General features: G+C 45.0%; 2 protein-coding genes across 11 annotated transcripts in view; one reads left to right on the top strand and one right to left on the bottom strand.

Moving 5' to 3' along the window:
• Positions 1 to 5747, bottom strand: part of CSAD (cysteine sulfinic acid decarboxylase) — a 21971-nt gene extending 16224 nt beyond the window's left edge. For 2 of the 7 annotated variants that reach the window (XM_036018948.1, XM_028532963.2), the window contains exon 1: positions 5645 to 5747. The gene's annotated coding sequence lies outside the window, so the exon portion shown is untranslated. Of the gene's footprint in view, positions 1 to 4966; positions 5149 to 5644 lie in introns of those variants that run through there. The other 5 variants (XM_028532962.2, XM_036018951.1, XM_036018949.1 and 2 more) reach the window with 3 other exon arrangements.
• Positions 5237 to 14844, top strand: ZNF740 (zinc finger protein 740). Of its 4 annotated transcripts, none has more exons than XM_028532965.2 (7): positions 5237 to 5390; positions 6308 to 6619; positions 8853 to 9002; positions 9340 to 9429; positions 9903 to 10026; positions 10314 to 10432; positions 11606 to 14840. In XM_028532965.2, the coding sequence occupies exons 2-7, from the start codon at positions 6611 to 6613 to the stop codon at positions 11693 to 11695; spliced, it is 582 nt and encodes a 193-aa protein (XP_028388766.1). In that variant the 5' UTR covers positions 5237 to 5390; positions 6308 to 6610; the 3' UTR covers positions 11696 to 14840. The 4 variants fall into 4 exon arrangements, with proteins under 4 accessions (XP_028388766.1, XP_028388767.1, XP_028388768.1 ...); XM_028532966.2 differs by having other exon boundaries at positions 8821 to 9002; XM_028532967.2 differs by lacking the exons at positions 5237 to 5390; positions 6308 to 6619 and adding an exon at positions 6626 to 6824 and having other exon boundaries at positions 11606 to 14844.

Genomic DNA, 14844 nt, shown 5'->3' with positions numbered 1-14844 from the left:
ACAGTTGTCCCATTTTTCTCTCCCCTTTATCTCCCTCCATCATTTTCCCCCTTAGTTCACGTCCGTGAGATGTACATATAACTTCTTCGGCTTCTCCATTTCCTATACTATTCTTACCCTCCCCCTGTCTATTTTGTACCTACCAATTATGCTTCTTATTCCCTGTATCTTTTCCCCCATTCTTTCCCCTCCCCCACCCCTCCCTGTTGCTAACCCTCCAGGTGATCGCCATTTCTCTGATTCTCTTCCTGTTCTATTTTTTAAATTTTATTTATTTTTAGAGAGAGAAGGGAGGGAGAAAAACACCGATGTGTGGTTGCCTGTTGCACACCCCCAATCAGGTACCTGGCCTACAACTCAAGCATGTGCCCTGACAGGCATCAAACCAGCAACCTTTTGGTTCACAGGCCAGCACCCAGTTCACTGAGCCATACTAGCCAGGGTTAACATTACTTATATAACTAAAGTTTTGTTTTTTTTTTAATTCACACCCAAGAACATATTTGTTGTTTTAGAGAGAAGGTGGATGAGGTGAGAGACAGACAGACACAGAGACAGAGGAACATCGACGTGAGAAACATCAATTGGCTGCCTCCTGTATGAACCTGGACCAGAGATCAACCAGCAACCTAGATATGTACCCTAACTGGGACTTGAACCCTCAACCTTTTGATGTGTGGGATGACACTCCAACCAACTGAGCTACTTGGCCAAGGTTCAAGGTTATTTTTAAGCAACCAAAAAAGATTAGGGAGGAATTAAGGGGCAACAAGAATTCCAAAACACACAAAATGCAAGGGTCAAGGAATGACCCTAGTACATCATGTGTTTTCCCAATTCCCCAATCAACTATCATCAAAAGGGTCTGAGTAACAAAGGTAGCAATATACTGCTCATTTCTATCACACAGCCTAGCTGGCTCTCAGAAAAAGGACTGGGTTCAGTTAGTGCAGCAAACATTGACTGAGTATCTGCTTCTGTTTCCTGTCAGTACCCGGGCTGCTGTGTCGCCACGGTGCACTACTTCAGCTAACAGACCAGAAGGGAGGCTAGCAGGTAAAATAAAGACGTGTTCACCACAATAGAGTAGAAGCTTATGAAGGAAAGGCAAGGCTGGTGAACTCAGCTCAAATGACCCAGGGTAGCCTTCAAAGAGAAAACATTCAGCCTCTCCTTAAAGCTATAGAGAGTGGGTGCAGGAAAACACAAATTGGTATGCATTACAATACTATTTGAATAAATGATGGGGTGGGCCAGAGGGAAGAGTGTACCAAGGAAGTCAGGGAAGATCTCACAGGAGGGGGCCTGCCTTGGGCAAAGGGACTAGGGAAGTAGCTTCTTAAAAGTACTTTCAAACCAGGCTTATTGTTAGAAAGTGGAAACACGGATTCTGTGCTATCTACTGACTCAACATCCATCTTAACAGAGGTACCTCTTCTCCTTGCGGCCACTGGTTCCTCCCCTTCTAGATTGTAAATCCCTGGGGAGGTAGAACTAGTTTTTTTATCATTCTTATAAGCACTCAAAAAAATGTTAGTTTTCATCTTTGCCACTCTCCACTCCCTTCCCACAAGGTCTTGCACAAAAGCACTCAATAAACATTTGGTGAATCAACCAACTTTTTATTTTAAACTCATTTAGCCTGTTGTGATGGATCGAGTAAGGATTTTTTTTTTTTTTAGTTTAGTTTAGTTTTAGAGAGAGGAAGGGAGGGAGAAAGAGAAGGAGAGAAACATCGATGTGAGAAACTCCGGATGGGTTGCCTCTCGTGTGCCCCGACCCCAGCTGGGACCAAACTTGCAACCCAGTCAAGCGCCCTGACCAGGAATCAGACCTACCACCTTTCGCTTTAAGAGACAACGCCCAACCAACTGAGCCACACCAGTCAGGGCTCAACCAACTTTTTTTTCTTTTAATTTTATTTTAATTGTTGTTCAAGTAGTTTTCTGCCTTTTACCCTCATCCCAACCCATCCCCCTCAACCAACCATTTTCAAGTACAGAAAAATAATACTGCATTCCCCTTATATTTGATTTGCCTAAACCAAAAATCTGTATTACTGATAACTTAAAGGATTTGCAAAGGGTTTTTCTTTCTTCTCAAAGCCTTCTCATCTATGATGTCATTATTTTCTCACAGTAGTGCTAGAAATTAGCTTGAAAGGCATTTACTTATTCACCCTTATTTTCTTAAAAGATTTTATTCATTTTTAGGGAGAGGGGAAGGGAGGAAGACAGGGACAGAAACATCAATGTGTGGTTGCCTCTCCCACACCCCCAGCTGGGGACCTGGCCTGCAACTCAGGTATGTGCCCTGAATGGAAACCAAAAGGGCAACCTTTTGGTTTGTAGGCGGGCACTCAATCCCCTTAGCCACACCAGCCAGGGCTATTTGTCCTTATTTTCAAGATGAGGGCTCCTTGGGCCAGAAAGAGAGAATGAATTTGTCCAAAGTTACAACGGTAATATGGGAGCAAGCCTATATCGCTGCTTTCTGACCTCTAGGATAGTACCTCTGCCACTACATTATTGGTCCCTTTCAAGTATGGCATTTCTCACTACCTTTTACCATAAACAAAAAATGAACTGCAGCTGAGACAAAGATGTAAACTAAAAATATACAACTAGAAGAATACCAGAAGGAAGTACAGGGATATTTTTATAATCTTGAGGTAGCATGTCACTAAAACCCAAAAGCCACAGTCAGATTTGACTAGGTAAAACTTTTTAAATTCTGTGTAAATAAAGACACCATTAGATTGGTTAAAAATAACGGACGGCTTTATTTTCCCACACTTGTTATTCTACCCACTCAATATATTTCAATTGGTTTTTCCTCTCCTTGTAATTATTTCTTTCCATGTAAACTTAAAAATAAGTTTAAGTTCCATGAAAAGTTCTGTTTTAAGTAGAATTTAACTTAACATACAGCAAAAACAGGTCTCTATGATATCAAGTCTTCCTCCTAATGGATATGGTTAAAACTCTTCATTTAACCAGGCCCTTTTGACTTTCTCTAAAATAGTCTAATTTTTAAAAACACTATATAACTTGCAGTTTCCTGTTAAATTTATTTCTAGAAACGTAATATGGTTTACTCTGCATGATATTATTTTATGACATTCTTATGCTGGTTGTTACCATTATATTTTATTATATAATTTCTGTTTCTTAAATCTTGCATCTGGTCATACTACTGAACTTACTGGTTTTACTATTTTGTCAATCAATTCTCTTTGTAGATGAATATATCATATGAGTATAATGAGATTTTTTGGGGGGTGGCCAGAAGCTCTAGTAGAACATTAGTTTAGACGGTAAACATTCTTGTCCTGTTCCTAAATAGGAACGTTTCAAATATTTTCTCATAAAGCATAACTTTTGCTCTGAAAAAAAAGATGAAAGATAAATAAAAATCCAAGAGAAAGTATTTTAAAAGCATATGACAAAAAGTTAATATAACATAGAGAAGACTCCTACTGGTCAATAAGAAATAGACAAATGACCTACTTTTTTCCTTTAAGGAGCAGAAGATGAATAGGCAGTTTACAAAAACAACAAAAATGGTCAAAAAACAAGAGATGTTTAATTTCGCTATTAATGACATGCAAATTAGAATAAAATTACTATTTTTCACCTATCCAATTAACAACTGTATAAAGAATTCATAGCATCCAGTATTGAGAAGTTTGTAGGAAGTGGGAACATTCATACATAGTTCTGAGTGAATGCATAGTTACAAACTCTTAAAATTTAACTGCACGGAATCTATTAAAATTTACAATGCACATATCCTATCTACAAGTCTATCTAATGCAAAAGAATAACTATCTAAGGATGTTTATTATGGCATGGTTTATAAAAAAACTGGAACCTAAATCTTCATTAGAATGAGTCTAGACAAATTAAAGTACAAACATAAGCTAGAATACTATGCCAACAACTTCTAAAATGTGAACTTAGATGTCTAAAATACACAGTGTGGCAGACTGTAGGGACTCAAAAAATATGTCCTAAACGAAAACAATTTTTTTGGTGTGAACATAGAAAAAGCCTGGAGGTATATAAAGCAAATTGATAAAATTACTGCCTTCATGAACATTGGATAGTAGAGGGGGAAACAACCATTTTTGCCTTTTATTCTTCTGTTGTGTGAATTTGTTAAAATAAATCAGCTAATTTAAAAAATTAAAGGCTTATTTCTGATTGTTTCTATTCATTCTCAATTTTATGAGGATCCTAAGAGCTCAAGGAGTCGCTGTCAGTGGTTCAAATAATAGAATGCTCAGGGAAATGAAGCCTCTGTGCAAAAAATGGCTAGGAATTATCTTCTTTCATAAATAAAGATCTTTTTTCTTTTGCTATCTCCATTAATTTTCCTAAACTCACCACCTGACAGCACCTAACCACAGAAGCTGGGACTCAAATGGAATGGACATTTCCTTCCATCAAATGCACTTTGCATAGTCCACCTTAAGCACTCCCTAACAGCTAAAATTGAAGAAAGGCTCGTGTCCTTTTTTCCTAATGCAGCCAGGACCTCGGCCCTCCAGCATCGCGGTCTCCAAAGAGACTAGTCTCCTGCTGTGAGGAGTCCTAAGGGTTTTTTCCAAGCGAAGCCGTCAGACGCTGGAGGGTCTGGAATAAAATCGGAATTGGTATAAGGTAACCAGACTGGCCTCGGGGTGCGCGGATCACCGCCGGGACGCCCATTCTCAAATAGAAGTTGAGTGTACACGACAGAAGCGTGCAAAGAAAGTTAACTCCTCTCCCAGTTGACAGGGCGGCCCCAGAATCTGCACATCTGGGCCTGATTGTCAAGTTCAAGTAACAAACGGCCGAGGTACGTGAAAAGGCCGGGTACAAACTATTCTGGCTGTATTTGGGGGTCCAAGTTCAGAAACGACAGAGAGAAAGTTCTCGAGGAAGGTAGATAGAGTGATAGCGCCTTTTCGAGAAGTCTTTACCAAATCTCTCAAGGAGCACCTTGCTCAGGACCTTCGTAGGGGCTTCCTTCCTGCCCTCAGTTAAAATGGCCACCAGAGCTCGGCCACATCACGGCGCACGCGCCACACCGTCGGCCCTCCCTCTTTCCGCCTTTCCTCGTGATAGCACCGTCCACTCAGTGGCTGCAACTCACTCCCTGCGTCCTCGGCCTCGCCCCCTTTCTGGCTGCCCCGGCTAGTTGAGCCCGGAAGTGGATATAACAGATCGACGGAGAGGACAAGGGGGAGGGGGAAGTGCTTCCGGGGAAGCAGGCCCAGGGTTGGTGTTTGTAAACTTGTCTCGGTCCCGGCGGGGGCAGCGGTGGCTACGGTGTTGGCACAGTGTGCTGGGATCTGAAGGAGGCATCGCGCGGCGGGTGAGACAGCTGGAGGCCGCGCCTGGCAGGTAGGAACGCGCCCCAGGGAGCGCAGAATCGTCCAGGCAGACGGCAGCGCTTCAACAGCTCGCAGGCCGTGGGGCGCCGCGCGGGGAGGGGGAGGGGAAGGAAGGAGGGGCGCGTAGCGAAGGGAGGGGGCTCCCTGGGGAGGGGAAGGGTCGGCGCGCGCACCGCCCCCCCCCCCCGCCTGCTCGCGGGCAGCGTTACAGACCCGGGGGCGGGGGGGAGCTTGCTTGGAGGGGACGCGGGCGCGAGCACGCACCTTACACGGCCCTCGGCGCTCTCCGTGTCTCTTCTCTCCTCTAGCGGCTCAGCGACTGGCTGGTTGGAGGGAGGGAGCGAGGGAGGGAGCCAGGGAGGGAACGCACTGCGCCGGGCTTCGCGTGCCTGCCTTCCACCTCCGCAGTGAGTTTCTGCACCTTCGGGCAGACTCGGAAAAGGCACACGTGTGGCCCGGCCCGATGCACACTGCTAGTCTGGTTTCTTCCTCCTGTCCAAGCGCCCAACGATAGCCCCTGAGTTTTTCTCCATCCCAGCTCTGGCCGCCTTAATAGAATACGAGCTTTGCGTTAGGCTTGCTCGGAGCTTTTGTACGAGTAGGCCAAACTCGAAGCTCGTCTTCTCCTAAGGGCCTCAGGTCCCTCCTTCCATTCCTAAAATGGCAAATCCAAGCATTTGTCTTGTTGCAGTTCCTCCAGAAGAGACCCCAGTTACTTTTGCTGTTGTTGACTTTTCCCTCCCCCTTGCCCAAGAAACCAGTTTCTTCTTCTCGACCTAGAAAGATAATTCTGCTTGACTAATGTCCTCTTTCTGAGTTTCACATAGAAGGCCTGGCCAAAAAAAAAAAAAATTCAGCTCACTACAGATTGTATGTATGGTTTGAGGATATTGTAGCTAACAGCCCCATCTCCCTTTCTGGTTTCAGGTTTCTGAAACAAGATTGTGAACTTCGTGGAGAGAATTCAGTTGGAAAACCAAGGCTGGCACACTCTTCAGACAATAGGCAGGAGCCAGGCAGAGTCCAGGAATTCTTGGATCATCTATCTTCCATTTGGAGGACACTAAGTTTTATTTGAAGACAAAGGCAGTTCAATATGGCAGCAGGACTGAAGGGACATGAAGGAGTTGTTACAGTGATTTGGTGACAGTTCTTCAAACAAAAGTGACTTAAGGAAAAGTGGATCAAGAAACCCCTGAACTTTTGGGTTGCATTAAGTGAGAAATCAGCATGGCTCAGGTAAAAAGCTCTAGAGTCCTCCTTCAAGATCACTGGGAAGTGTGTTCACAGGTTCAGTCTTGAATGCTGCCTTAGTCACCACCGTATTGACCAACCCAGTGAGCCAAGCTCTGTATTAAGCACCAGGGGGAGATCTAGAGGAAGGAAAGGAGACAGGCCACACCACAGCCCCTGCCTTCAGGGAGCTTCCAGTCAAATGAAGGAGGTAGGCTATACTGCATCACAGGCACTGATGGGACATTTGCAAAGCAGCAGTTACTCAATTTACACTTGGTACATTAAGTGCTAAGGGACATGACAGAGTGAACAGTCTTGTGAATGCTTCATTTGTTTGTTTTTTCTTCAACAGGAATTTATTGAGCTCTTGTTATGTGCAAAGCATTGTATTGGGGATCCAAAAATGAATAAGATTATACCACCCCAGCACGGTTCTAGGCTAGGTGTGTTTGGGTTGGGGGAAGATGGAGAGACAGTGTTATTTATCTTTATATGCGTACCACCTTGCATAGTGGCTGACTAGTAGTAGAGACTCAGTGAATCTATTGATTGAAGGAATGTGCAGTAATTGAGATGTGTATACTACAGAAGAGAGAATGATACCTCTGAATGGAAAAAGATGAATCTTGAAAGATGCGAAGGATTTTACTAGATAAATAATCAGAACAGGGTGTTCAGACAAGGAGAATTTCAGCAGAAGTTTAGAGGTATAGAAGAATGTGATAAGGTTGGGAGTATTTTAGGTAGTTTGCTAGTTAAGGAGGAAAGGATTTGAATGGGGGTTAGTTAGGAGAATCGGGTGGATAGTGATGGGAAAATTGGGGTGAGGGGGTTGTTTACTGGGGAATTAAGGAGTGCAAGCCAAGGGCCTTCTATGCATTAATAAAGAGTTAGACTTTATTCCATCGGGAGTGGGAATTCTGAAGAATGTTATCTAGCAGAATGGCATCGGATCTGTTTATTTAGGAGGTAATGGCCATTGTGGGGATACAGGGTGGATTGCATAGACAGGATGACCTGATAGGTTATTGTCACATTTTCATTGTCTGGGTAGAAAAACTATGTGCAGGGATCTCAGCTTTCTTCCAGGGACCCTTCCCTATCAGTCTCACCAGGATGGTAGCCTGATTACAGTGTAATTGGCTTTCTTCCAACTGCATGCATAGCTTCCTCCTTTCCCTAATCACTAGCTTTGTACTGGGCATTGCTAAGCATTTTACATCCTAGTTTAATTCTTAACCCTGTGGAGATAGATACTGTGGTAACATTTGGCATTTAAGGAAATTTAGGCTTAAAGAGGTAGAGGAATTTGCCCAAGATTATATAATGAAAACAGTAAAGCAAGTTTTTTTTTTTTTTGTTTTTTATTTTCTTTTTGCCTCCAGGCCATTTAGTCCAAAGTCCTTGAAGGTGAAAGAAGGGGTTCCGGGATGTACTGATCATCTAAAATGAATTTCTTTATAAATCACTTGTGGAAGTTTGCTAACAACTATTTCTTAAAAGTTTCTTTTGTTAAAAAAAGGTATATTCTCTAGTGCTGGCTAAATAGTCAATTTGAAGACTGTAACAATGGAAAGAGGAAATATTCTTAAACATTTCTTGCTCGTGTAATTTTTACCTGTATGTAGAGCAGGGAATGTGAAAAAACATGGGTGTGCAGACATGTAAATGGCCTGATGGTTTGTCAAGAGAAATCGTATCTTCAACTTCAAAATCCTTACATGTGGTTTAATTTTTATATGTTATAATTGACAACACTTAGGGAATTTAAAGTCTAAAGAGAGAAATGAGCTAGTTTTACTGATAAATATATTTGTGGGACCTGACAATATATATTTGGCACCAGAGGCATCTGTGAAGCTTGGTGCCATTGAGAGAGGAAGGAGGAAGTTCCTCTAGAAATCTCCCATTTCAGTGGGTCGGCAGGACAGACCCTCATGCCTACTCATAAGGCCTAGAGCTGCTTCAAAATAATACTTAGACACACTGTACCTAGCGCAGTGCTAATGATAGAAGTGTCAGTAATACTTGATTATTATGTCTGAATGATGGATGACAAAATAACTAGTTCCTGGTGAGATGAGTTAGGGAGGACTCTTGAAGGAAGCAGGGTTTTGCAGTGAGAGACATTCCCTAGAGAGGAGCAGTTTGTAGTTAGAAATAAAGGAAAAATGCCCCTCAGGTCCCTGTTTTTGCCCTGCCAGGTGACCTGACACCTCATCTCCTTTCAACTTAGGCAAGTCTCCTGGCTTGTGAAGGCCTAGCAGGTGTGAGTTTGGTTCCCACTGCAGCCAGCAAGAAGATGATGCTGAGCCAGATTGCCAGCAAGCAGGCCGAGAATGGAGAGCGGGCAGGTAGCCCTGATGTGCTGAGGTGCTCAAGTCAGGTACAGCGCTTGAGTCCATTGTGGCCCCTGGGGGTCGGGTGGCCCGAGCTCTCTGCCAGGAGATGCCACGCTTTGATTCTTCAGTGCTTCTCTTTAGGGAAGTGGGGTAAGGGAATCCAGCTGGGGAGTGAATGAATATGGGTATTTTACAGAGCTAAGGAAGGTCTCTTCTGTACCTCCAACTCCAGAGTACTTGGAGAAGAAATGGATGAGTACTTTCTCTAAACCTTTGGGCACATGATTTACTCTCATTAACAAGTTGCTTAAAAGCAGCATTTGGTCTTCTCTCTCGTTTTCTGAGATGGACTACAAGTTTAGATTTGATTTGTATTTGAAGGGCCACCGAAAAGACAGCGATAAATCCCGGAACCGCAAAGATGAAGATAGCTTGGCTGAAGCCTCTCATTCAAAAAAGACTGTTAAAAAGGCAGGTAATGGGGTTATCTGCAAACACGTAGTTGGTCATGGGGTAATCCTCCTCTTTCTTCCTCCTGTGGCTCAACCTGGAGCCCTCCCTAGATGTTTTGGTCCCTCACAGCCAGTGAGTGTGTCACCCCGATTTCATCCAGAGACCACTTTGGTAACTGACCTCCATCCTCTGCAGAACATCCTTGGTAAGGGAAGGAAGGTTAGGGGAGCATGAGATCCTGTGGCAGAGGGACAGGCAGACCACCCCTCAGGTCCCTTTGAAAGTGTTGAGTCTGACAAGGCAGACAGCTTACCCACCCCCCTTTCTTTCTCAGAGGGTTTCTGAACTCTAAGAGGTGTGGGAGATGATAGCCTCAGAGGGGTTATCTTGTCCAGCAGATGGAAATAGACCCTGAGTAGAATTGGGGGCTAGGGAAGGGCAAGAAGAGGGCAGAGGGGCAGCCTCATGACATGCCTGATTGTTGCCCCCAGGTGGTGGTAGTGGAACAAAATGGTTCTTTTCAAGTAAAGATTCCCAAAAATTTTGTTTGTGAGCACTGCTTTGGAGCCTTTAGGAGCAGTTACCACCTCAAGAGGCACATCCTTATTCATACTGGTAAGTCTCTTGCTTATACTCAAGGAGGGGAGAATAGTCTGTAGTTTGGGGAGAATGTAGTTCTTTTTGGGCTTACTTTAAATGGCATTAGAAATAAAGGAAGAAGGTAAATGAGTGAGATAGATTGTGTGGCGCTGTATCTAGTGTCATTGAGACCAACAGCTTTGTGGACCCTTCCCCATTAGGTGTCTGCACATTGCCAGTCTGAAACTGCCTGGGGAAATACCTAAAATGAGGTTTTGCCATGTATACCTCCCGTTACTAACTTTACTCTCCACCTGGTCCAGGTGAGAAGCCATTTGAGTGTGATGTATGTGATATGCGCTTCATCCAGAAGTACCACCTGGAGCGTCACAAGCGTGTGCACAGTGGGGAAAAGCCCTACCAGTGTGAACGGTGTCATCAGGTAAGCTCACATGTCATCCACCCACCCCCCAACAGAAACTTTTTGCTTCCCAAAGAACCAGGGCCAGCCCCCACCCTCAGCCTGATGGAGTGTCACCTAGTGTTCCTGGCCATGATCAAGTTAGTACCTCAGGGTGAGGTGTATTTCCCTGGCTTTACGCAGCTGATCATGGCGAGGGGCCATTGGAATAATTGGAATAATTAATCACAATAATAACAACAGCATTTCTTTTTTTTTAAGATGTTATTTATTTATTTTTGAAGAGAAGGGGAGAGAGGTAGAGAGAGAGGAAGAGAAACATTGGCCTGCAACCCAGACATGCACCCTGACCAGGAATTGAACCTGCGACCTTTGGGTTTGCAGGCTGGCACTCAATCCACTGAGCCATAGCAGCCAGGGCAATAATAGCATTTCTTAAGGTCTTACTCTATACCAGGCCCTGTGAGAACCTACTTCACATAGCTTATTCTTACACTGACTCAATAAAGTAGTTGTGTTGTCCTCATTTCACATGTGGAAGAATTGAAATTAAAAGAGGTTAAGCTTCCCAAGGATACAGCAGATTAAGGGCAAAGCCTATATTCAGTCAAATTTCAGGGCCAGTGCACTTTGGATGAAGAAATGTATTCTGTGCACTGGGGGATCAGTATCTGATCTGATGAGAATGTAAGAGCCAGGACCAAAGCAAAGAATAAGATTCAAGAAATGATAACAATACCTCCTGGATACTTTACTAGTTTCAAGCTTTGCTCCATGCTCTTCTATTGAATCTTCAAAGCAATAGAATGAAAGTTCCATGAGGCAAAGGTTTCACCCCTCTGGTTCTCCACTCTGTCTGCAGCCCGGAGAACTGTATCTACCTTAAGATAGATACTCAAAAATTTGATGAACAAAGGAGCCACACTCTGAGTAGGTACTTTTAGCCCCACTTTACAGATGAATTTACAGATTCAAAACTGTTGGGTAACTAGCCCAAAGTCACACAACTACGTGGTGATAGAACCAGGATGCAGACTTCAGATCTTGTTCTTAACCACTGCGCGTTCATGCCATCTCTGTAGGTTCTGAGGCAATGTAGGATTGGTCATGGGCCTTCTGTATGAGGAAGACAGATCTAGCCAACAGGTAGCTGAGTTTCTCCTCTCAGGCACTTAACCCTCTCTTTTTTCTCAGTGTTTTTCTCGGACAGATCGATTACTCAGACACAAACGGATGTGCCAAGGGTGCCAGTCCAAGACTTCCGACGGGCAATTTTCTCTATAGGCGCAAGGGGTCCTGGGTGGTGGGAGTGATCAGAAGAACCTACCGAAGAACACAACCCCCCTCTGGTCTGATGGTCCCACCACCACCCCGTGTGTACCTGTCCCCTTCTGGAGAAGTGGACCCAGGAGACCAGAAGAGTGCACCAGGGGACGGCAGCCCCAGAGCCTCAGCTCTGTAAATAATCTGAGACTATGAGTATCTCGGGGAAGTTCCTACAGCATTCCTGGGTAGGAAAGCTAGTCCCTAGACCCTTGGCTGAGGTCATAGGTGGGGGATTCAAGGTACAGGACCAAGACTGAAGTGTGGCTCCCACAACCTTGGACTCCAGCTGGCAGCTAAAATGGAAAAGATTGGGAGAGAGGGATTTGTTTATTTGTTTGTCCTGTTGTTTTTATTTATCCAAAAGCAATCTCAGCAGGTGCACTGTGGATACAGGTCATCTGGAGCATAGAGCCACGGTCACAGGGACTATGGGTGGTCCAGCCCTCCACCAGAATTGAGTTTTTAGTTTCATTTGATCCTCAGTGTCCCACAGCCCTGCTCCTCACCTCCTGTTTGAAGGAGAACAGGATCAGGGTGGCAGCTGAGCTTACTTTGGCCTCCTTATACACTGTAGGGACAAAAGGAAGACCAGTAGGAGGAGCAGACGAGGGCTGGATCCAAGAAGAGTGGACAGGTACCTGTTATTTCCTCTGGGGAAGAGTAAGAGTTGTGCCCGTGGGTGTTGTAATGGCCCATGCCACACAGGTACCTAATGGGGTCAGCCTAAGTGCCTTTTGGAGGAAACTTGGGTGAGGGTGGCTGATGAAACCCTTTCCTTCTCTCTTTGGGCAGTTAACCTTGGAAATAGTTTGTGGCTACCTCGCTGCCATTGATTCCTAAGCCAGACAGAGGGGAGTCATGGATATCAAAGTAGGTTCTTCCTCCTTGTACCCTCTTAGGAACCACCCAAGACTACTCCTAAGTTGAGTAACGACTGTTCAGGAAACAGGAGTTTGGTGTCCCCTGACCTGACTGTCGAGCAGTGGGAGCTGTTCACTCTGTCCAAGTCCTATCACTGTATTTAGGTAGAGGAGATAAGGATCTGGCCTTTGGTCCCAAAGAACAAGATCTTGGCTTCCTTTTCGATGGCCTTTCTTACCCGTTGAAGAATTAGGGGGAGAGGTGCTACAGAGAAAGGTCTGAGGAAAAAACCTAATGTGGGTTTTATTCTTAACCATGTTTTTTGCTCCTCTCTGCTCTAACTAACACCACTAGCCTGCTCGCCCTCAAAAAAGTGATCAGGTATGTGTGTGTGTGTGGTATGTGAGTTTCATGTTTGTATGCTTGGAGATGGCATATTATTGAGCCAAACCCTTCTGTGGCCCTCTGCGCAGGGTAGGACGAGCATAAAGCAGCCTTCCCTGCCCCCAACCCAAAGGGTGCTTGTGGTTCCAGCAGGAGCCGAGGAACTCAGTTTAGGGAACCTAGAGGGCTTTGTTTTGAAGGGTCGTTTGTTTTGTTTTTTAAGGTTGATTTCAACAGACTGGTGGTTAGGGTGTTTCTAACCCAAGCCAGGGGTTTGTGAACATGAATTTTCTAAAGTGAAATAAAAAACCCTTTTCCTGATAAGGAGAGGATCCTTATGGAAGAAGGTTCTAGGGTTTGTGGCCTGTGTTCTGTGGCCTGCCCTGAGCTGTGGGGTGGGGAGTAATCATGGAGACTTGATGAACCTGACCAAGCTGTCAGTGGGGATCTGAGATGGCAACCTCTAGGAAATGTGATTTGTTTTCCCAGAAAATGTAGGGAACAGTAGCAACAAACTCCTTGCTGTTACCTGTTCTGGAAGAAACAGCAGGGAGGGATGGGGCCCAGTCCTCCATACCTCTGAGGTGTGAGGATTTCAGGGAAAGAAAAGAGGCATGGAACCCTTGAGGTTTTCCTTAACAGCATCTGAAGCCCTTTGGGGGAGACTGGAGAACGTGTTTGCCGCCCTCTGCTCTTCTAGCTTTAGGCTGGCACTTCCATTGGTTGTGTCCAGGACCTAGACCTCAGTCCTTGGATCTGCCCTGTGGTCCTTGTAAGCAGGGCGCCTTTCTGCATGTGAGCCAGCCCCCTTCCTGTGAGAATGCTCTTCAGGCTGGAATTTGTCTGTCATTCACCTCTAGGAATATATTCTGGGGAGAAGGATACATTTAGAAAACTGTCCTCCCAAGAGTGCTTTTGAAAATGGGAGGCCTTGCTCCCTGCCACTTGCAGCTAATTCGTGGGTTGGGGTGGGTGGGTGTGGAGAGAATCATGTTGAGTGAATGTGTATTTAGGTCAAAATGTGCTTTGGCCCCCAGCAGGCCTCAGCTTCCTGCCTGAGAGGGTGGGAGAGAGGACACCACCCCTGCCGAGGATTGGGTGTGGGGAAGACTCAGGAGCAGGTGGTTCAGTTGTCCAGGTGCTGATGTTCTGGGGCCATGGATGTGTAGGAGAGGGGAGCAAAGAGGTGAAAGGAGTGATTTAGCATCCAGAGGGTCCAGGAGCCCCACTTATACCCCAGGGAAGCCACAGACAAAGACCGCTGTGAAGGCTCCTGGGCCCGATACCCCACCCTTCACTTTTTGGGACGGGGTCTAGCACTGGAAAGATGCCTCAGGTGTGTTTAGAGTGAAGGGAAAGGGAGATAGGGCAGGTTCTCAGAGACCAGGACATGGAATTTGGGGACCTGGGAAAGAGTAGCACCAGTTCCTGGGTGAGCTGCTGTACCAGGCCCTACCAGCCCTGCCCTTCCCAGCACCCCAAGTCTTTTCCGTCTACCCCCAACAGCCTCTTTTCATCATTAGCTACTGATTGTGCCCCATGGCTTGACATTGGAGGGTTAAAGGAGGCGCAGAGTCTCGCCACAACTTTTAACTCTCTCCCTAGATGCTCTTTGCCTCTGCTGTAGCTCTGGGGCTTTTATCTTAACAATCCCTCCTACCCTTTCTCTCCACCCTCTTTTTTTTTTTTAATACACTTATTTTGCTATGGGGGGGGATATCAAATGAACAAGATCACTTTTAAATGGTAGTTTTTATAAGATGTTATAAACTTGTATCTTTTTACCATTAAAGTGCAGTGTATGTTCCTTCGTGATATATTTAGAATATTTAAATAAAAAGAAAATGGGGCTTTTCTACGTA

Source organism: Phyllostomus discolor, chromosome 2 (assembly GCF_004126475.2).
Source record: "Phyllostomus discolor isolate MPI-MPIP mPhyDis1 chromosome 2, mPhyDis1.pri.v3, whole genome shotgun sequence".
NCBI lineage: Eukaryota > Metazoa > Chordata > Mammalia > Chiroptera > Phyllostomidae > Phyllostomus > Phyllostomus discolor.
This window is presented reverse-complemented; position numbering and strand designations above follow the sequence as displayed.